This window comes from Dendropsophus ebraccatus, chromosome 14, assembly GCF_027789765.1.
Source record: "Dendropsophus ebraccatus isolate aDenEbr1 chromosome 14, aDenEbr1.pat, whole genome shotgun sequence".
Lineage (NCBI taxonomy): Eukaryota > Metazoa > Chordata > Amphibia > Anura > Hylidae > Dendropsophus > Dendropsophus ebraccatus.
Window position 1 is genome coordinate 3,764,040 of NC_091467.1, and position 20,061 is coordinate 3,784,100.

A 20,061-nucleotide genomic window follows, 5' to 3' on the forward strand; every position below is an offset into this window, starting at 1 on the left:
AGTTTTGAATGTGAATGGCAGATTGACTATAACAGGGCCCATGAATAGAACAGATGTTTAGGATGTTTTTGGCAGCTTTGTCTGCACGCAGGCGGCAGAGTGAGGCAGGTAGTCATCTGGGCGGCTCTGCGCCCATATCTAGTCACTGCTCTCCCTGTCATCATGCTCGGCAGAAAGGCCCGTTACTGGCACCTCTCCCTGTCAATCATCCCCACTGAGCGCGCTGACAGAGAGTGGTGACTAGACACCATGCCAAGTGTGTCCACAAGCTTATATTTCATTGCCAGACAGAGGCTTGGGACTGAAATTTTTTGCTTCAGGTTCCACAACTGTCAATCATCATCCATACTGAGTGGCCACGGAAGGAGGAGGGATGGCTCTCTGAATAGGCTGGACATCCTAGAGCGGGAGGAAATCACACAACACGTGCTACACCCAGCGGGTAGAGAGCCGCTTACAGTATGGGATCAGGATGAGGCACAACTTCATGGAAATGTGCTGTTTCTGGGAGAAGGTGGCCATGTTTTTGTAAGCCTGGGGGGCTCCAGCGTGGGGGCACTTTTTTGGGGGGACTGGGGAGGAGGTGGCTGAAATAAAAGACGTCCACTTACCTCCCCGGTCCCAGTGGCGGGTCCCGCATCACGGCGCTCCGGTCCCCGGCCGCTTCCGGGTGGCTGACGCCGCCCGAGACGCTACGTCTCAGGGCCGCTCAGCCACTTAGTAAAGGAGGCGGGATCCGAGCGGACTTCAAACGGATCCCGCCTCCTTCACTGAGTGGCTGAGCGGACCTGAGACGTCACGTCTCGGGCCCGCGTCAGACACCCGGAAGCGGCCGGGAACCGGGCACCGGAGCGCAGTGAAGCGGGACCCGCCGCTGGAACCGGGGAGGTAAGTGGACGTCTTTTATTTCAGCCACCTCCTCCCCGGTCCCCCCAAAAAAGTGCCCCCACGCTGGAGCACCCCTTTAATGTCAAGTCCATTCTAGGAAGCTGAAGACACAGGTAGATGAGCGCAACTGGAGTGTGCTCAAGTCCGATCGTTCTGTATTTTATTACCAGTGACTGAAGAAGTTGGATGAAGCCCTTAGGAGTACTTGTGTATACAGCCTATGCCCTACAGTTGGATCCATGTTTTCCTGGACTCCCTAGGGCTGCATCCAACTTCTTCAACCACTGCAGAACAATCAGACTACAGCTTTGCTCCAGTTGCGTTCATCTCTAGTTATGTCCATTTGCAATTATAAAATACTATTTGTCCTTGAAAGCTGAAGTGCCACAGAAGTGATGCCGAGCCGTAGCATGCACCATTGATGAAAGGCTGGATCCTAGGTCCTGTATGTGAGTTAGTCAAGGAAAGGACAGATAGGAGAGGAGGCGAGCATGCTGCAGCTCAGCAACACTTAAAGTGTACCCACAATCTGACCCTCCCCAAACCCCTTGTACCTTTGGATAGCTGATCTATCCTGGGCTCTGTTTGGCAGATGATGCAGCTGTTGTCCTAAGAAACAACTTTTAAACTTGCAGCCCTGTGTCAAATTGGCGTCGCCTAGAGTGTGTGTTCACCCTAGGATTGCAACACCTCCCCGCCTTCCTCATCACTAGGTATGCCCCCCGGGCAGGTTTTTACCTATTTATCACTAGAACACTGCACAGGTGCCGTAACAATCCAGCTCATGTGCAGTGTTCACACAGGTGATGAATAGGAAAAATTGTTCTTGGGGTGTTCCTAATGATGAGCAGGGTGGGGAGGAGGGGCCGAGGGGTGTTGCATGCCTAGGGCATAGGTACTCTAGGCCACACCTATTTGACACAGGGCTGCAAATTTAAAAGTTGTTTTTTAGGACAATAACTGCATCATCTGCCAAACGGACCCCAGGACAGATCATAAGTAAAAGCAGCTATCTGACGCTACAAGCGGTTTGGGGGTGTCAGATTGTGGGTTCAGAATCGCTTTAAGCTTCCAAGAAAAAATGCAATTTTATAGCTCTGCAAATGGTCATCATCAAAGACAAAGGTGTCATTTGTCTTATCTCCCTATCACCCATCTGACAGCGTCTGCAGCTCTCTACTTGGTACCCACCTGACATTCTATATATATAGAGAGAGAGACACAAACACAGGATAGGTGATAACTAGCTGATGGGACCACCAGTAATGCAGAGAATGGAAGTCAATAGACCCCCGGAATTAATCAAGAGGGAGGGCGTACATGTGACTGCTGCTCCTGCTGTAGCAGAGCGATCTCTATTCACCTGTTTACGGACGTCCCATTGAGAATGATTGGTGTCCCAGGATGAGTGTGGATCCCAGCAGATTACCACCATCAGCTACTTATCCCTTCTCGGTGACATAACTTTTAATATTGGCATATCGCTGTGATCAGGGCATTCCCAGATGACTTCTGCCCCATCTGCTTTTTCTGTACTCTCAGAACTCTCAATCGTGGCTTATGGGAGATGCAAACAAGAGGTTACTGTAAGTGCCTGTTCACACTATGGATTTGGCGCTGAGATTCTGCCGGGATCCTCCATGCGCAGACTCTGCGCCGAATCTCTCCTATGTCTTTTAATGGAAGGACTCATGTGCCTCTGCTCTCTGCCGAATCTGTAGTGTGAATGGGCCATGAAATAAATTAGTTATGGCTCTGCCCCTGAGGGGCCCATCCCTTAGCAGCGAGGTGAGACAGGTCGATGCACCAAACACCTAATTAGCATATGGATTAAACGCCAAATAGCACGGAAACATCGCAGAGGATGAAGGTAAGAAACATCACTTCATACTCCGTGCACAATAGGGACATATCTGCGGGATAGATACTGCCCTTTAACGGTCATTATCCCAGGCACTAGAGAAACATATCCTTTGCAGGGATTATATTGGAGCGATCAGAGACAATTTATAGGAAGAAAGATGCCTCTTACCTACCTACCACTGATGAGCGAGAGAAGATGATGAGGTAACTCAGGGGAGGAGCCTCAATACAGAGGAGCGGAGGCTAAGGTATAAGATGGGGGGTTTCCTCACACAGATGTCACCGATCCCGCTGTACATTATGAGGATGTTTCTTCTCTGATGCCCCAAGATGTTCGGCTCAAGCTTACTCAGCAGGTTCTTTCAATATTGTATGAAAATGGCTGCCACACTCTAAACCACAGTCTGTAAAATGGCTGCCGCACTCTAAACCACAGTCCTTAAAATGGCTGCCACACTCTAAACCACAGTCTGTAAAATGGCTGCCGCACTCTAAACCACAGTCCTTAAAATGGCTGCCACACTCTAAACCACAGTCCTTAAAATGGCTGCCACACTCTAAACCACAGTCCTTAAAATGGCTGCCACACAGCTCAGAAGGAGTAATTGGCTTCCCTCACTGCTTTATTACCTGCTTTTACTTCCAGAGCTAGTTTAGAAATGGCCGCCAAGTCAGAAACATTTCCCTAAAAATGGCCGCCAGTCCTGTGGGAAGCTCGCATCAGTGTGGCTGCACAATTCCTCAGTGGCTTCTTATGGCAGCCGCTCTTGAGAAGATCCTTCCTCCTCTGAGGCTTCAGCCCTGAAGTTTTTCCTCAGGTACATACTGCGCCCCCTTCAGGTCTGACCCAAATCAGCAGCCGAGGCCCCCACAGGCCCCGCCTCCTTACAGACCCGACCAGCGCCTGACGGACTCCAGGTAACACGGCGACTGCGGCGGCTCCACGGCTCAGGGGGGGACCCCATTGGCTCCGAGGTGAAAGGGGCGTGTCGCAGATGCAAGCTCCCGCTCAGCGGCGTCCTATCACAGGAGATCGCCAATACTGTGCGTGGGCGGGGCTTGTGTTGTTGCTGGGCAGAGGCTGCTCTTCTGTAATGGCGGCCACTGCCAGGGTGATGTGGTGGATGTAAATTGATAAAGCAGCCATTGTTTATATTATAGGCTCCAGTATTTAGGACATGTTATCATTGGTGACAGCCACACATGCTTACAATGTATCATTAGCGGCCATGCATTGTTAGCGGCCATGTTTTATTAGCGGCCATGTGTCAGCGGCTATGTTTCATTAGCGGCCATGTATCATTAGCGGCCATGTATCGTTAGCAGACATGTATCGTCAGCAGCCATGTATTCATAGTGGTCATGTATCATTAGCGGCTGTGTTTTGTTAGTCATAAGAGACTAGGCTCTACTAGGCATTGCTCCCACCTAGCCAGAATCTTGCTCCACACTGATGAGGGGCAACACCCGAAACTGCTGTATGTGGATGGTTACCTAGTAGAGATGAGCGAACCGGGTTCTGGTTCGAGTCGATCCGAACTGGAACGTTCGGCATTTGATTAGCTGGGGCTGCTGAACTTTGATAAAGCTCTAAGGTTGTCTGGAAAACATGGATCCAGCCAATGACTATATCCATGATTTCCACATAGCCTTAGGGCTTTATCCAACTTCAGCAGCCACCACTAATCAAATGCCGAACGATCGGGTTCGGATCGACTCCAGCATGCTCCAGGTTCGCTCATCTCTATTACCCAGCCTTGGTTTATCCCTTGTCATTACATTGACTTATAGGGCCACTTAATATGGTGGTTTTGGTGGATTCCTAACAGGAGCTGCCCCTTGGCTGGGTCCTTCCCGGAGGGATATCTGGTTAGTCCTGGGTTTTGAGACTCTTCAATGAGGCTCCACAGGCTCCTTTTTTGCATATTCGTGTTTTGTTAGTGGCCATGTATGGTTAGCAGCCGTGTTTTGTTAGCAGCCATGTTTCATTAGTGGGCATGTATCGTTAGTGGCCATGTATTGTTAGCGGCCATGTATCGTTAGCGGCCATGTATGGTTAGCAGCCGTGTTTTGTTAGCGGCCATGTATTGTTAGCGGCCATGTATCGTTAGCGGCCATGTATGGTTAGCGGCCATGTATCGTTAGCGGCCATGTATCGTTAGCGGCCATGTATGGTTAGCGGCCATGTATCGTTAGCGGCCATGTATCGTTAGCGGCCATGTAACGTTAGCGGCCATGTATCGTTAGCGGCCATGTATCGTTAGCGGCCATGTATCGTTAGCGGCCATGTATGGTTAGCGGCCATGTATCGTTAGTGGCCATGTATCGTTAGCGGCCATGTATCGTTAGCCGTGTTTTGTTAATGGCCGTGTTAGACGTTTCCTGAGAGTCCATGCAGTCATCAATCTGCAGTGCAGAATTATTTTTTTTTCAACAGAGATTTCAAAAATCCAGCAAATAAAAAAAAAAGTGATGAAGCATCGAAGGACAGGCCGGACACCATAAACACCTGAAACAAAATGGACCTAAAGAAAAAAATGGCAGAAACCAATGGATTACCTGTGGCTGGAGAAGGTGTATGCAGCCCAGCCTCAAAAACATGGAAAGGCCCTAATTGTATCCATCTACCATAGGCCGCATTCATGCTTTTCTGGGGCTGCATCCAACTTATTCAGCCATGAGTAAACAAAAGCAGAGCACTCAGGTTCGGAGATTTATTATGGATCTTGGCTATGATTGTAGATAGCATTTTGGTCAGGATTATTGTCTTGTTTGGTATTCGGGCAGTATTTTTGTCACTATCTTGGTCAGCACTTTGGTTAGTGTTAAGGTGCGTTTACACGTAACGATTATCGTGTGAATTTGCGCAATAACGATCGAATTTAAACAATAATCGTACGTGTAAATGCAGCGAACGATCAAACGACGAACGAGAAATCGTTCATTTTGATCTTTCAACATGTTCTCAAATGGTCGTTCGCAAAACATTTGCAGATCGTTCCGTGTAAACAGTCGTTCGCCGATTTAACCAATGTGTGAAATAGGCTTAAGCGTTCGCAAAATGTTCGCAAAACGAATTTTCCGTACGATATATCGTACTGTCTAAACGCTGATCGTTATGAAAACAAAATTGTTACTCCGACATCGTTAATCGTTCCATCGGGCCAATTATCGTTTCGTGTAAATGCACCTTTAGAGATGAGCACACTCTAGGGGTACTATTACACAAAGCGATTTTGTGAACTATTGTGAACAATCAACGATAAAATAGGTCAAAATTCTGTTAAATGACCAACGATTTCTCGTTGGTTGTTTAATCCTTGTCTGCTATTACACTAAATGATTATCCTTCAAATCCCAACGATTTAACGATTTTTTGTTTCAATAATCGTTCCATGTAATATCACGTGTAATAAGGCTATGTTCACATTATGTAAAAACAACGGCTGTATTTTATAACTGGGGTGGGTACTGGGTTGCTAATGCATGGGTTGGTGTTGGCCATTTTATGGGTTACCACTAAGCACCAGCTTAGTAATGCATGCTGCTAGTAAGCTTGTAAATTAAAGGGGTTATCCAGCGCTATAAAAACATGGCCACTCCCCCCTCTTGTCTCCAGGTCAGGTGTGGTTTGCAATTAAGCTTCATTTACTTCAATGGAACTGAGTTTCAAACCCAACCCAATCTGGAGACAAAAGAGGGGGGAAAGTGGCCATGTTTTTGTAGCGCTGGGTAACCCCTTTAAGTTAAAAAATAAAATACAGAATACACCAGTAAAATATTTTTTTCTTGAAATAAAAAAAATCCTCACACCCCTCACTGACCATTTCATACAAAAAGAACAGTCATTGTAGTCTTCAGAACAGGAAAAAAAAAGTAAGTACATTCAGGCTATGTTCACACACAGTATTTTTGCTCAGTATTTTGCTACCAAAATCAGGAGTGGATTGAAAACACCAAAGGCTATGTCCCCACACTGTTGAAATTGAGTAGATGGACGTCATTTAATGACAAATAATTACCGTTATTTTAAAACAATGGCTATTATTTGATATTAAATGGCATCCATCCACTCAATTTCAACAGTGTGGGAGCATAGCCTTTTGAGTTTTCACTCCACTCCTGATTTTGGTTGCAAAATACTGAGCAAAAATACTATGTGGGAATAAAGCCTTTGCAGACTTCAGTTAGGGTAATATTACACGGAAAAATAAATATACGTTCCTTACAATCGCTTCATTCCCAGGCTTATAGCGCTTTTATCCTTTGGTCTATGGGGCTGTGTGAGGTGTCATTTTTTGCGCCATGATTTGCACTTTCTATTGGTACCTTGCCTGTGCATATTGACTTTTTGATCGCTTTTTATTACAATTTTTGATTTGATGCGACCAAAAATGCACAATTTTGCACTTTGGCGGGTTTTTGCGCTTATGCAGTTTACCGTGCGAGATCAGGAATGTGATAAATTAATAGTTCAGGCGATTACGCATGCAGCGATACTGAATATATTTATTTGTTTATTTTTATTTATATAATGGGAAAAGGGGGGTGATTCAGACTTATTAGGGGAGGGGATTTTTTTTATTAATAAAAACACCTTTTTTTAAATAAAAATAAAAAAAACTTTAACAGCAATTAGAAGTCCCTCTGGGGGACTTCTAATATCACCACACTGATCTCTCATAGAGATCAGTGTAGTATACTTAAAGGGGTTATCCAGTGCTTCAAAAACATAACCACTTTCAGAAACAACAGTTCAGGTGCGGATTGCAAATTAAAGGGGTATTCCCCCCGAGAGCTTAAAAATTGTAATACTCCCAAACCTAGCTGGTCTTACCAAGCCCCTCTGAGAATTTTGAGCCATCTCCCGTCTTTCCAGCTGCTACCGTTCCTGAGTTACAAGTTTTCTAAAAGCCATTCTATATCCAAGATAGGAAACTACATTTCCCATCATGCAATGCTTATACTTGATGATGGTGTAGCAGAGCTGAGAGGATGATGGCGATTATGATTGTGTAGCAGAGCTGAGATGGTGGGAATGGTGTAGCAGAGCTGAGATAGTGGTGATGGTGTAGCAGAGCTGAGAAGGTGGTGATGGTGTAGTAGAGCTGAGATGGTGGTGATGGTGTAGCAGAGCTGAAATGGTGGCAGTGGTGTAGCAGAGCTGAGATGGTGGTGATGGTGTAGCAGAGCTGAGATGGTGGCAGTGGTGTAGCAGAGCTGAGATGGTGGTGATGGTATAGCAGAGCTGAGATGGTGGCGATGGTGTAGCAGAGCTGAGATGGTGTAGCAGAGCTGAGATGGTGGCGACGGTGTAGCAGAGATAAGATAGTCATGGTGTAGCTGAGCTGAGATGGTGGCGCTGCCACGGGTGAGGGCCAGGGGTGCCGCTCGTGAGGAACCGGGGGTGGGGAGGGGGCGTTGGGGGCTTGTGCCACGGGTGAGGACGGCAGGGGGGGTGTGTGTGTGGGATTTTGCCGCGGGTGAGAACCGGGGGGGGAGGGGGGGGGTGCAGTTGCAACAGTGCTCTGGGGCTCGGGGGGGAGGGGGCACATGGTGTGGGTGACTAGGCGGCTGCAGTTAGAGAAGGAGACAAAGACAGATGCACTAATCACTGTCTCCCTCTCCAACAGCAGCCACCCCATCAGTGTCCTCCTTCACTTCAGTTTGGCTGGGTTAGAAGCGCTAACCCGGCCCATTGAAGAGACTGAGGACACGTGATGCCGACACGGAGGGTGGGGGCCAGGAGCAGGGAGCGTGTCGGGTTGGACTGAGGTTTGATGATTCTAGGCATTCGGTGGGGGTGAATGAATCTAGATAACAGCAAAACTGTGCAGAATCCATAATAACTTGATATTGAAAAGATGGAAAGCTACAGGTGGGAATGCACTTATGCTGTTTACCGTGCGAGATCAGGAATTTGATAATTTAATAGTTCGTGTGATTACGCACGTGGCGATACCAAACATGTTTATTTATTTATATTTATAAAATGGGGAAAGGGGGGTGATTCAAACTTTTATTAGGGGAGGGGATTTTGTATTAATAAAAAAAAAACATTTATTTATTTTTTTAATCACATACTAGAAGTTCCCCTGGGGTTAGGGTTATTCCCCCCTGAGGTCAGGGTTATCCCCCCCCTGAGGTTAGGGTTAGTCCCCCTGGGGTTAGAGTTTATTTTCCCCTGGGGTTAGGGTTATTCCCCCCCTGGGGTTAGGGTTATTCCCCCCCCTGGGGTTAGGGTTATTCCCCCCTGAGGTTAGGGTTATTCCCCCCTGGGGGACTTTTAGTATCACTACACTGATCTCTCATTGAGATCTATGCAGTATAAATATACTGCATAGATCCATGAGATCTGTGTTCAGCAGGGAAGGCGGACAGCAAGCATTTAGATGCAGCTGTCAACTTTGACATCTGCATCTTAATACTTATTTAGTGGGCACGGCGATCAGACTGTGCCCGCTAATAGCCACGGTCCCGGGCTGCATATAGCACCCGAGATCACAGTAGTTCTGAGCGGAGTCGCTGCGGGACCCCCCTTGGAACTCCCCTAGCAGCACCAGGACGTTCAGTAACGTCCTGCAGCAGCTAGGGGTTAATACAGCACCAATCAATGAGATCGGTCTGGTCTGCTGAAGACCAGATGAATAAAATACCAAGCCGTGATTAGCATTATTCCGACGCCAAGTCCCGGGCTGGAACGATGAAGTGATCCCCCCGTCCGCGATCGCATTGCAGGTGGGGGGAGAATCCATCCACTAGACACCAGGGAAAGGTCCATAGAAAACTTTTAAATGCAGCTGTCATGTTTGACAGCTGCATTTAGCAGTCTTAATTAGCGGCAGCGGCGACAGGCTGCGCCCGTTAATAGCCACGGTCCCAGACTGCAGATAGCAGTCATGATCGCGGCAGTTCAGAGCAGGGTTGCGGTGTGCCCCCCCCCCTGAACTCTCCTAGCGACAAGATGGTATAAATGTACGTAATCCACTGTTAAGGGGCTAAAAGGAGTGTGTTGCCTAGATTTTCTTTTGCTGATTATAAGTTTTTTTTAAAGGAGAAGTCCAGCAAAAATTTGTATTAAAGTATTGTATTGCCGCCCAAAAGTTATACAAATCACTAATATACACTTATTATGGGAAATGCTTTTTTCCCTGCACTTACTACTGCATCAAGGCTTCACTTCCTGGATAACATGGTGATGTCACTTCCTGGATAACATGGTGATGTCACTTCCTGGATAACATGGTGATGTCACTTGCTGGATAACATGGTGATGTCACTTCCTGGATAACATGGTGATGTCACTTCCTTGATAACATGGTGGTGTCACTTCCTGGATAACATGGTGATGTCACTTCCTGGATAACATGGTGATGTCACTTCCTGGATAACATGGTGATGTCACTTTCTGGATAACATGGTGATGTCACTTCCTGAATAACATGGTGATGTCACTTCCTGGATAACATGGTGATGTCACTTCCTGCATAACATGGTGATGTCACTTCCTGGATAACATGGTGATGTCACTTCCTGGATAACATGGTGATGTCACTTACTGGATAACATGGTGATGTCACTTCCTGAATAACATGGTGATGTCACTTCCTGGATAACATGGTGATGTCACTTCCTGCATAACATGGTGATGTCACTTTCTGGATAACATGGTGATGTCACGACTCCCAGAGCTGTGCAGGCTGTGGCTGCTAGAGAGGATGATGGCAGAGGGATGCCCAATGTCCCTCCAGTGTCCTGTGTCCCTCAGTGTCCCCCTGCCATCATCCTGTCCAGCAGCCACAGCCCGCACAGCTCAGGGAGTCGTGACATCACCATGTTATCAAGGAAGTGACATCACCATGTTATCCAGGAAGTGACATCACCATGTTATCCAGGAAGTGACATCACCATGTTATCCAGGAAGTGAAGCCTTGATGCAGTAGTAAGTGCAGGAAAGTATATTGGTGATTTGTATAACTTCTGGGGGGCAATACAATACTTTAATAACAATTTTTGCCGCACGTCTCCTTTAACATTGTTATAGGGGCTGCAATTTTGCTAAGCTGTTTTTAACAGCATTTAGTGACATGCTTTACAGCAAGCCTCATGAACATAGATGACAATAGACAGACTGTCCCCATAAGATGAATGTGAGACATTACTGAGCGCGCTCTGTGACCTGTGAAGAGGTCATTCCACAGGGAGCTGCTATTGTCTCCTCTATCTACTGGTGTCACATGACGCTTGATAAGGCCAGCGATACGATTTTACCTACCTGCACCGTACCTATATGACTACACATATATATAGGCCTCTTGCTCAGAAGCTCCAGCACATTAGAGAGTCCCTGATAGGGTTAACTTATAGTTGGACCATTTCTTACCTTGGAAAACTTCTGATATGGACACTAGAAAGAATGTTTTGTCTCAAGAACTATTTCCCTCAGAGACATGTTTATCAGCGTTCAAGGCCGTTCTCAGAGGAAAGCTGCCTGTCTGTTACAGTGGGAATAATGTGAAAGTATCATTGCAGAGAATGTATTGTTCTAACCTTTTTGAATAATAATAATGAATACTAATATAGATGCCATTGCGCATGACTGAATATCTAAATCACTAGCACCGCCTCATCTATGTCTTATTAGCATTTGTTACCACCCTATATTTTATCTGTCTATAAAATGTGATGACCATAATAAAACTTGGGCCATTTTCTCCAGGCTTATAATCATGATACATTGTCTTATCTGTGTCAGTGACGTATAAGTGACGAGCTGGTAATACTGCAGGATTCCAACTCTAGATATAATTAAAAAACCATCCTTTACCTGGGTTTTTGGCTTCTCTCCATAGAGAGAGGTCAACATATAAATTTAACCTTAACATTTGGCGTCCGAACTGGGACTCAGCCTCTTGCAAACTAGAACGCAGACAGACGGGATGTGGTGATTTATCCGTCATCGGACGCGCGGATATAACTGGCCAGGTAAGAGAGACTTTCCTTTCTTACGTACTATCTGCGCCTCAGGGGAACGGATCTAATCAGATTCCCGTCACACCTGCGTTCTCTATATATGTTTGTAAAGCTGAGTCTAATTGTTAGACAAAGAACTCTGTAACCCAGGATAGGACAAGGTTAAAGTGCTGCATTGCTGTCGCAAACTGTTGTGTGATTGAGATAAGCTGTTGCTGTATTTATGCTGAATTAAGGAAAGGGATTGCCGAACTTATTCACTTCTGCGTCCTTACGGGGAGGCTGTGATTAATTCTTAACCCTTGTAATACAGCATGGCATCGAGAACACCTGCGAGGTCACAGACAGCAGGCACATAACTTTTGGAGTGAACGGGTTCCTGATAAGTGATATCTGTCTCGAGCAGCGGGAACAATACTTGTATTGATCCCATTACTTGTGCTTGTACTGTGGTAGAGAGCAGGTCAGAAGATCTGTGACTTACCCCCTTGCCCCCTAGGAGGAATTAGCAACGAGGGACAGTAGGTTGCTGTAGTGCGTCGCCATAGTGTGTCACTGTGACGGCTGGGCCTATAGCAAGGTTGCTGTAGTGCGTCGCCATAGTGTGTCACTGTGACGGCTGGGCCTATAGCGGCTGTGCTTGTTAAAACCTAAGGTTTAGGTTTCGTTCCCCAATACGCTACCTAGGGATTAGCTGAGCAAGGATGAGACAGTTATTCTCTAAAAGAAGGGATCCCCAGTCTCCACAAGAAGTTTATGTGAAGCTGATGTGAAGCTAAGAAAGATATAGTTAGCGATGGGCATGAGAAAATGCAGTGCAAGATCTAGAACAGATCTTTAGGAGGTTTGATATGAAGGCAGATACATGCCTTAGCCCCACCAGCCTCTGGCTCTCTGACCAACACCTGGGAAACCCCTTACACTCCTGTGCACACTTATTTTTGCCTTGTGGGTAGGTAACCAGACCTACATGTAACATGCAGGGCAAATGGGTCCTTGGAATTTCCAGGAACCTTGGGGGTTAATCGAAGTACTATCCCTAAGGGGGAATCAAGGATTAGAGTTCTAAGAGGGGAGGGTGTGGAGTAGATAGATGAGAGCCAGAGGGTCGGACAGAAGGAAAACATTCAGGATAATGGGTGGGAAGCACAGGTCCAGCTGGGTGGACATGTGCCGGTGACCAGCAATATCTAGATAAGACAGAATATTGTAGTGTGTGTGGCAGACCCAAGCCACATCATTATGTTACACCATTGTACCCAGTTTATATCTGTATACAAACCCCAGATCCTGCGAAAAGCCAACCTACGTCCAATGGTGGCGTATAGACCCTTTGTTCTTCCCCTTTGTCAGCTGTTGAAGTAGTTACTTTGATTTAAAGTGCCCCTTACCTGATAGTAAGACCAATGCCTTTGTGGAGGTGGGAAGCCTAACCTCAAATAGTGTATAGTGCCATATAAGTGTCTGAGTACAAAGCCACGTACTCAGACAAGGAGAACAGTCCAGCTCATTGCTAGATACAGTACTGAGAGAGCTGAAGAGGTTAATTAATGCTGCGTAGTGAAGCAGCATACAAAGTTTTTTGTGTGTGTTATTTGTTATGTTTTGTACAAGGTCATCAACCAGCTCTGAGGGCTGCAGATCACATGCAAGCAGAGTTAGAGAAAAAAAAAAAAGAATCAGAGCTGTTAGTGTAATGTAATGTACGCTCCTACATTATACTGTATTTCAGCCAGTTTTACTAAGCTGGTGTTCCCCTTTAGAAGTATGTTACGTGTTACAAAATGTTGATCATTTTCTGTTGTCCCGACCGTGGAACATTTGCTTATTTAGCTACGCCACTTTTCTGTAATCAGCCCTCAAAGATGGCGACTGAAAGCCAACCACTCCCACATATCATCCACGTCTGTATTATAATTGTGACGTCTCAAAACCATGCCCTAAGCCAACACCCTTATATCCGGTTATCTAGTCCGGTGGCCATTTTAACTCCTGGCATTTCTGTCCTCCGCCCATACTGCTTAGTGTCACTGAGGGGGCGGGCACAGGACTTTCCGATAGAGTCTAACAACTGTTTTGCACATTTATTAATGAATATTATTACCTGATGGTGAAGAAAGTTAGACAAAGGTTTGTTGGAGGGAAAAGCAATGAGACTGTTTGAAGGAGCTGGGTCTATTAGACCTATTAGTGTATACGGAAGTGTCAGTAGGAGGAGTCAGAGAGAAAAAGTACGTTTATTTGGAATGTCAAGAGAAAAGTGATAATTGGTAAAGATCAAACGCAGAATTTTGTGCACTTATTAAGAACCCAATGGTATAAGGAGCCTGTAGTAACTTATTACTGTAACTTACACATTTGTATTTAAAAAGTATGTTGTAGGTATATATATGTATCCCAATATATATTGTAAGCAGATTTTCTTTAAGTGTGTGTCCCCAACGTATGATATTTCAAAGAAGAAGTAGTTTACTATAGTAAAATATATATACTTCTAAGGAGTAGTAACTTACTACTGTAATATATATTTCTATGTAACTTTATTTAACAAGTCTTTATATATATATATATGTGTATATATGTGTACACATCTATCCTAATAAGTTCTACGCAAATTGTTTTTTTATTCTACTAAGTTATAAGTATGTGTGTCACTGTCCAAGGTTACAGTCTGGTGTATAGGAGCACAGCGCTGATATCTTCTGTAACTTCAAGGATGTTAGAAAAAAAAAGAAAAAAAAAAAAAAACTTCCAAGAAATTTTAACTCTTGTATCTATGATTTTACTGCTCACTGCTCAAGGTTAGAAGTGAGGCACAGAGCGTTCTGTTTACTGATAAGAGCAGCGTATGGAAGGAATATTCATTTCAGCTAATTCATTTAATTTTTTTAATGTTTTTATTTTTAGGAGTAACAGTTTTGTGATGATTATAGCAGACTTAGCTCATGAATATATATGTACTTTTATCCCTAGTAAAAACCAAACCCATGTCCATGGCTCCAGTCTGCACTCCTTATGCCCCCCCAATATATATATATCTTGTGCTAAGTGCATTGAATCCAGCATCTCTGTTGCCTATTGATGTAGATTCAAATGGGGGAGGGGATAGAGGTGAATGGAAATGGGAGCAGCCATTTTGATGGAGTAGCCAATTTTGATGTTTTAAATTTTTTTAAACACCGTACAAATTTTTTATTTTTGAATAAGGATGTTTTTGTTACTTATTGTGTTTGATATTTTAAATTGTGAAAGATGAAAATGTAATTGAAAGCCCAAATATTAATGAAAGTTTAAAAGTTTTCATTGTAGATTATCCCAGACTTTTCAAAGATGGATGACACAAGACGCAAGGATATATGGTGACCGCCATGCAGTGTGACGTTCCACTGCAGAAACCGCTCCTGCTATAAGCTGGAGGTGAGGACAATCACTGAGACATGTAGGATGGTTGAAGGTAACTGTGCAGATGTCTATATGAAGCCCACCATTATGGGTTAATTGGCAAATTAGAGATTTGTTTGGTCCCTGGGCTTACCAAAAACACTTGTAGAAAAAAAAAACTGTTCAAAGAAGAAGAAAAGCTGCCATAGAGCGGCTGACACAACGTTCACGCTGACAAACCCTGATGCCAAAAAGGGTGATGGATGATGGATAAAGCTGGTGATGCGGTGGTTTCTGTGCTCTTCCCAAGGTAACAGCGTACAAAGCGTACAAGGGAATGGGGAGATGTTTCCAGTCTCTTCCTGAGGTAACCGTACATAGTGTACAGGTGGAGGGGAGATGTGGATCTGTTTGTTTTTAAGTCTTTTCCAGAGACAATCAGCAACAAGCTGAGAGACCAGCGGATGGAGAGAAGGTACAGGGTAAAGATGGCATCCAATAACTATTTGCCGACAGCCTTGTATCCCACTGTAAGTTATCTGACAAAATCAGCAGAAGGAAGCCATGTGTAATGTGATGTAGTTTTCTCACATTGGGCGGCCCAGGGGTCAACAAATATAGCAGAGAGGGTTGTGTACGGCTGTATTATCTACACCTGTCATAACCTACTGTAAGTAACACCGTAAAGTGCCTGTCTGCATAGTCTGTCATCTTCCTGCCTGTTTCAGGGAATGTAAGTGGACGTCATCCACCTGCCACAGGTGGTCCATATAGGTATGTCCTTGTTTGTATTGGTGTCTTCTTTACAGGTCAGCCAAAGCTATGGGAGACAACAAAGCCAATGTCTGAGGTGATACTAGTGGCCTTAAAAGAAGCGATATAACTGAGGCCAAGAGTCCAAGTGTCTGTAAAGAGGCCTGTCAGTCAAAAGATGGGTTTAAGGATAAAGGATCCATACCAATGCTACTACTACAAAAAGGATCATATGATATATATTATTCTCATAATAAGGCTTTGAACCCTTAGGTGATGTATCGTTTACACTTTGCTTTTATTTCTATGGTGGTTATTTTATGTGTAATATGTGATGATCTCAGTGAGACAAGAGACAATTCAGTAGGATCCAAATATTATATCGGTAATAAACGCCCAGTTACTTCATATTATTGGTGTATGTATTATATTATATGATTATTTACAGGAAGAGATGTGACCATGCGACCAGTCATTAGACCTGTGTGATCTAATCATAAAGACGTTTTCTAGGTACAAAATGAAGTAAAAAGACTAAAAAGAAGTGGAAATTTTGAGAATCCGGTACTAAAGATTGTGAATTCACTAATTGGTTATTATAAGTGAATCTAGTGGTTACATAGTAGGTCACATTGTGGAGATTTTATTGCATTTACCTGTTATGCTGTTTTTGGTTTATGTATCAATGAATTTTTATTTTTTGCTTTTGCCATGAGATAAGATTTGTTCACATCTTAACTTTTCTTTTTCAGAAATTTTTTAAAGTTAGTTGTTGTGACTTTCCAATACCCACATGATGCTGAAGTGGTAGAGTCCTTGTGATAGAGTCACGTCTGTTATATACAGTGAAGAACTTATTGTCTGATCACTCAGTGTCACAGGGAGACGTAGGAGTGACAGGAGACTAGTTAGGTTCGGGACGGAGGATTGTCTTACCTTTAAAGCAGTCCTACGGTAAAGGGACCTAGAGAAGGGGGCTACATCTGTAGTCAAGATTAGGGACAAATCTTAGGGACAGGAGTGATGAGACAATAAGGTTTGGTTATTTTGATAAAATCCGGAGAGGTATTTGTCATATACATATATTAGTTTGGGTATTGATAATAAGCTTTTATTTGTTTTGTTGTAACTAAGCTGTATATTGATGTATACTGTACAGACTCACCCATTGTTTAGTATTTTCTTTCGGTTATTGCAGATCTTACTACCACATCTGCTGTAAGTTTGTTCCGCCATCTATAACTTTCAATAAAACGTATGGTACTATTTTTGTCTATCCTATGGTAATGCCCATAAACTAATGGGAGTCCTTCAGGGTCTCTTCCAAGTGGTCTTATGCATAATACTGATCTGTTTTTCAGTAAAAGTGTTCATGTGTATTTTCTCTCGTATAAAACCTCGACAAACAGGAAGAAGCTTCACCCTCATATAAGAGACTAACGTTACTATGCTTTCTTTCTCTTATCGGTTCTCTTGAATCTGTGCCGCCTGGACATTTCTGGAGGTTGGATGCTGTACTAGTACTTGGAGGATGTTTTCACCTGTGGTCCCTTGATCAACCTGCGACTGAGGGTAGAGTCCTTAAAACCTCCAGCTACGACCCAACCACCAGTGATGAACCATATCCATGCTCCACGGATGTCAAATGGGGGAATGATAAGGCCAGCGATACGATTTTACCTACCTGCACCGTACCTATATGACTACACATATATATAGGCCTCTTGCTCAGAAGCTCCAGCACATTAGAGAGTCCCTGATAGGGTTAACTTATAGTTGGACCATTTCTTACCTTGGAAAACTTCTGATATGGACACTAGAAAGAATGTTTTGTCTCAAGAACTATTTCCCTCAGAGACATGTTTATCAGCGTTCAAGGCCGTTCTCAGAGGAAAGCTGCCTGTCTGTTACAGTGGGAATAATGTGAAAGTATCATTGCAGAGAATGTATTGTTCTAACCTTTTTGAATAATAATAATGAATACTAATATAGATGCCATTGCGCATGACTGAATATCTAAATCACTAGCACCGCCTCATCTATGTCTTATTAGCATTTGTTACCACCCTATATTTTATCTGTCTATAAAATGTGATGACCATAATAAAACTTGGGCCATTTTCTCCAGGCTTATAATCATGATACATTGTCTTATCTGTGTCAGTGACGTATAAGTGACGAGCTGGTAATACTGCAGGATTCCAACTCTAGATATAATTAAAAAACCATCCTTTACCTGGGTTTTTGGCTTCTCTCCATAGAGAGAGGTCAACATATAAATTTAACCTTATCACGCTGCAATGCTGTACACTTTACTGCAGCCTCCTCTTATCACCACAGACACAACAGGAAGTCTCAGCTTAGTATTACCCCCAGTGGTGAGAATGAGAACTGCAAAATATCAGGAGTATTATATAATATAGATAGAAAAATGGAAAATTAGAAAAAATGTCACCAAAAATTTGTTAAAAATCTGCTTACCAAAAAGGCATTATTTATACAATAAGTCATTGATGATGATGATGGAATGCGCTGGAGTCGGATTGTTCAGTATGTGATTACGGGTGGTTGAAGACGTTGGATGCAGGCCTATGGAGTCCGGGAACACATGGGTATGGCCTATGTCTGTATCTATGGTTTCCAGGACTCCTTAGTGCTGCATCCAGCTTCTTCAGCCACTGGTAACCAAATACCGAATGATGCGGGAATAAATAAGTAGGTGCACCATGAATATGGCCGACGTCTGTCCGGAATGATACAACCACCGCTTCTGCCCGCTGCGAAAAATGATTTCCCATCAGTCAGAAAATGTGTCGGACGCGGCCGGTATTGGTATAAAGCCTTTTCCTCTGGTAATGATGCTCAGTCCCATAGTCATAATGATATTTCTGTATCCGACATTACAGGAGGGATCAGCAGCATATCAGAATAGTCAGGAGGTGACGAGGGGTTAATGAAGGTGCAGCCATTGGGAATGGAGCTGGACAATCCCCCAGCAGACTGGAAGACCAAAGGAGAAAGCAGGAAACTGAGGGAGAGGAGGGCAGACTCCACCTTCCTCCAGCAGCTCCACCATTCCCAGCAACACCCACAGCCTTACAGCAGCCAAGATGACGGATAACATTCCCCTCCAACCTGTCAGGCAGAAGAAGAGAATGGACGGCAAGCACAAGAGAGGGTAAGCAGGCCCGGGGCCCCCACAGCTCTGGCTCCTCCATTTTGCAGGGTCTATGTGCAGGAGCCCAGTGTATAGAGCTGGGAGCAGACCTGGCCCGTCAGCAGGTGTGGTGTCTGGGGCCACATACAGGGGCCACAATGTGACAGCCGGGCTCCTGAGATCCCAGCCTGAGCTGCTGTTCCTGTCTTATCTCCGTTTGTTCTTTGCTGGCGGTGACCGTCAGGGCTTTGTTATTGTGTTTACCCTGGTTTTGTGTTGGAGGAAACACCTTGTTCTGGTAGCTGTATACTATATACTCTGTATACAGCTACAAAGCACCACCACTCACTGTATATACCTGTGCTGTACACATAGGGAAGGATATCTGTGTATACATATCGCTGTATCTGGTAGAATCAGACATTTCTCAGATGTGGATAGACGGCAGAACAATAGGTCGACTGTGGCGTAATAAAAGATGGGACGCAATGAGACTGATAAGAATGATTGTTTTATAAGGTGCCGACATGTTCCCTAGTAGGTTACCATTTACAATGTAGAGATGTGTCCAGAAAGTATATCACTAAGGCTGGTCACAAGAGCTTACAATCTATGAGGATAGAGGAGACAGAGGAGGAGTGAGGATCCTGGTCACAGGAGCTTACAATCTATGAGGATAGAGGAGGAGTGAGGATCCTGGTCACAAGAGCTTACAATCTATGAGGATAGAGGAGGAGTGAGGATCCTGGTCACAAGAGCTTACAATCTATGAGGATAGAGGAGACACAGGAGGAGTGAGGGCCCTGGTCACAAGAGCTTACACTCTATGAGGATAGAGGAGACAGAGGAGTGAGGATCCTGGTCACAAGAGCTTACAATCTATGAGGATAGAGGAGACAGAGGAGTGAGGATCCTGATCACAAGAGCTTACAATCTATGAGGATAGAGGAGACAGAGGAGGAGTGAGGACCCTGGTCACAAGAGCTTACAATCTATGAGGATAGAGGAGACAGAGGAGTGAGGATCCTGGTCACAAGAGCTTACAA

General features: G+C 44.5%; 1 protein-coding gene across 1 annotated transcript in view; it reads left to right on the forward strand.

The window, feature by feature from the left end:
- The first annotated feature begins 18,848 nt into the window (after nt 1–18,848).
- Nucleotides 18,849–20,061, forward strand: part of ATP9A (ATPase phospholipid transporting 9A (putative)) — a 99,901-nt gene continuing 98,688 nt past the window's right edge. Inside the window, exon 1 of the mRNA XM_069953591.1 lies at nt 18,849–19,036. Coding sequence (XP_069809692.1) covers nt 18,969–19,036 — 68 coding nt within the window. The 5' untranslated portion in view covers nt 18,849–18,968. The remainder of the gene's footprint in view (nt 19,037–20,061) is intronic.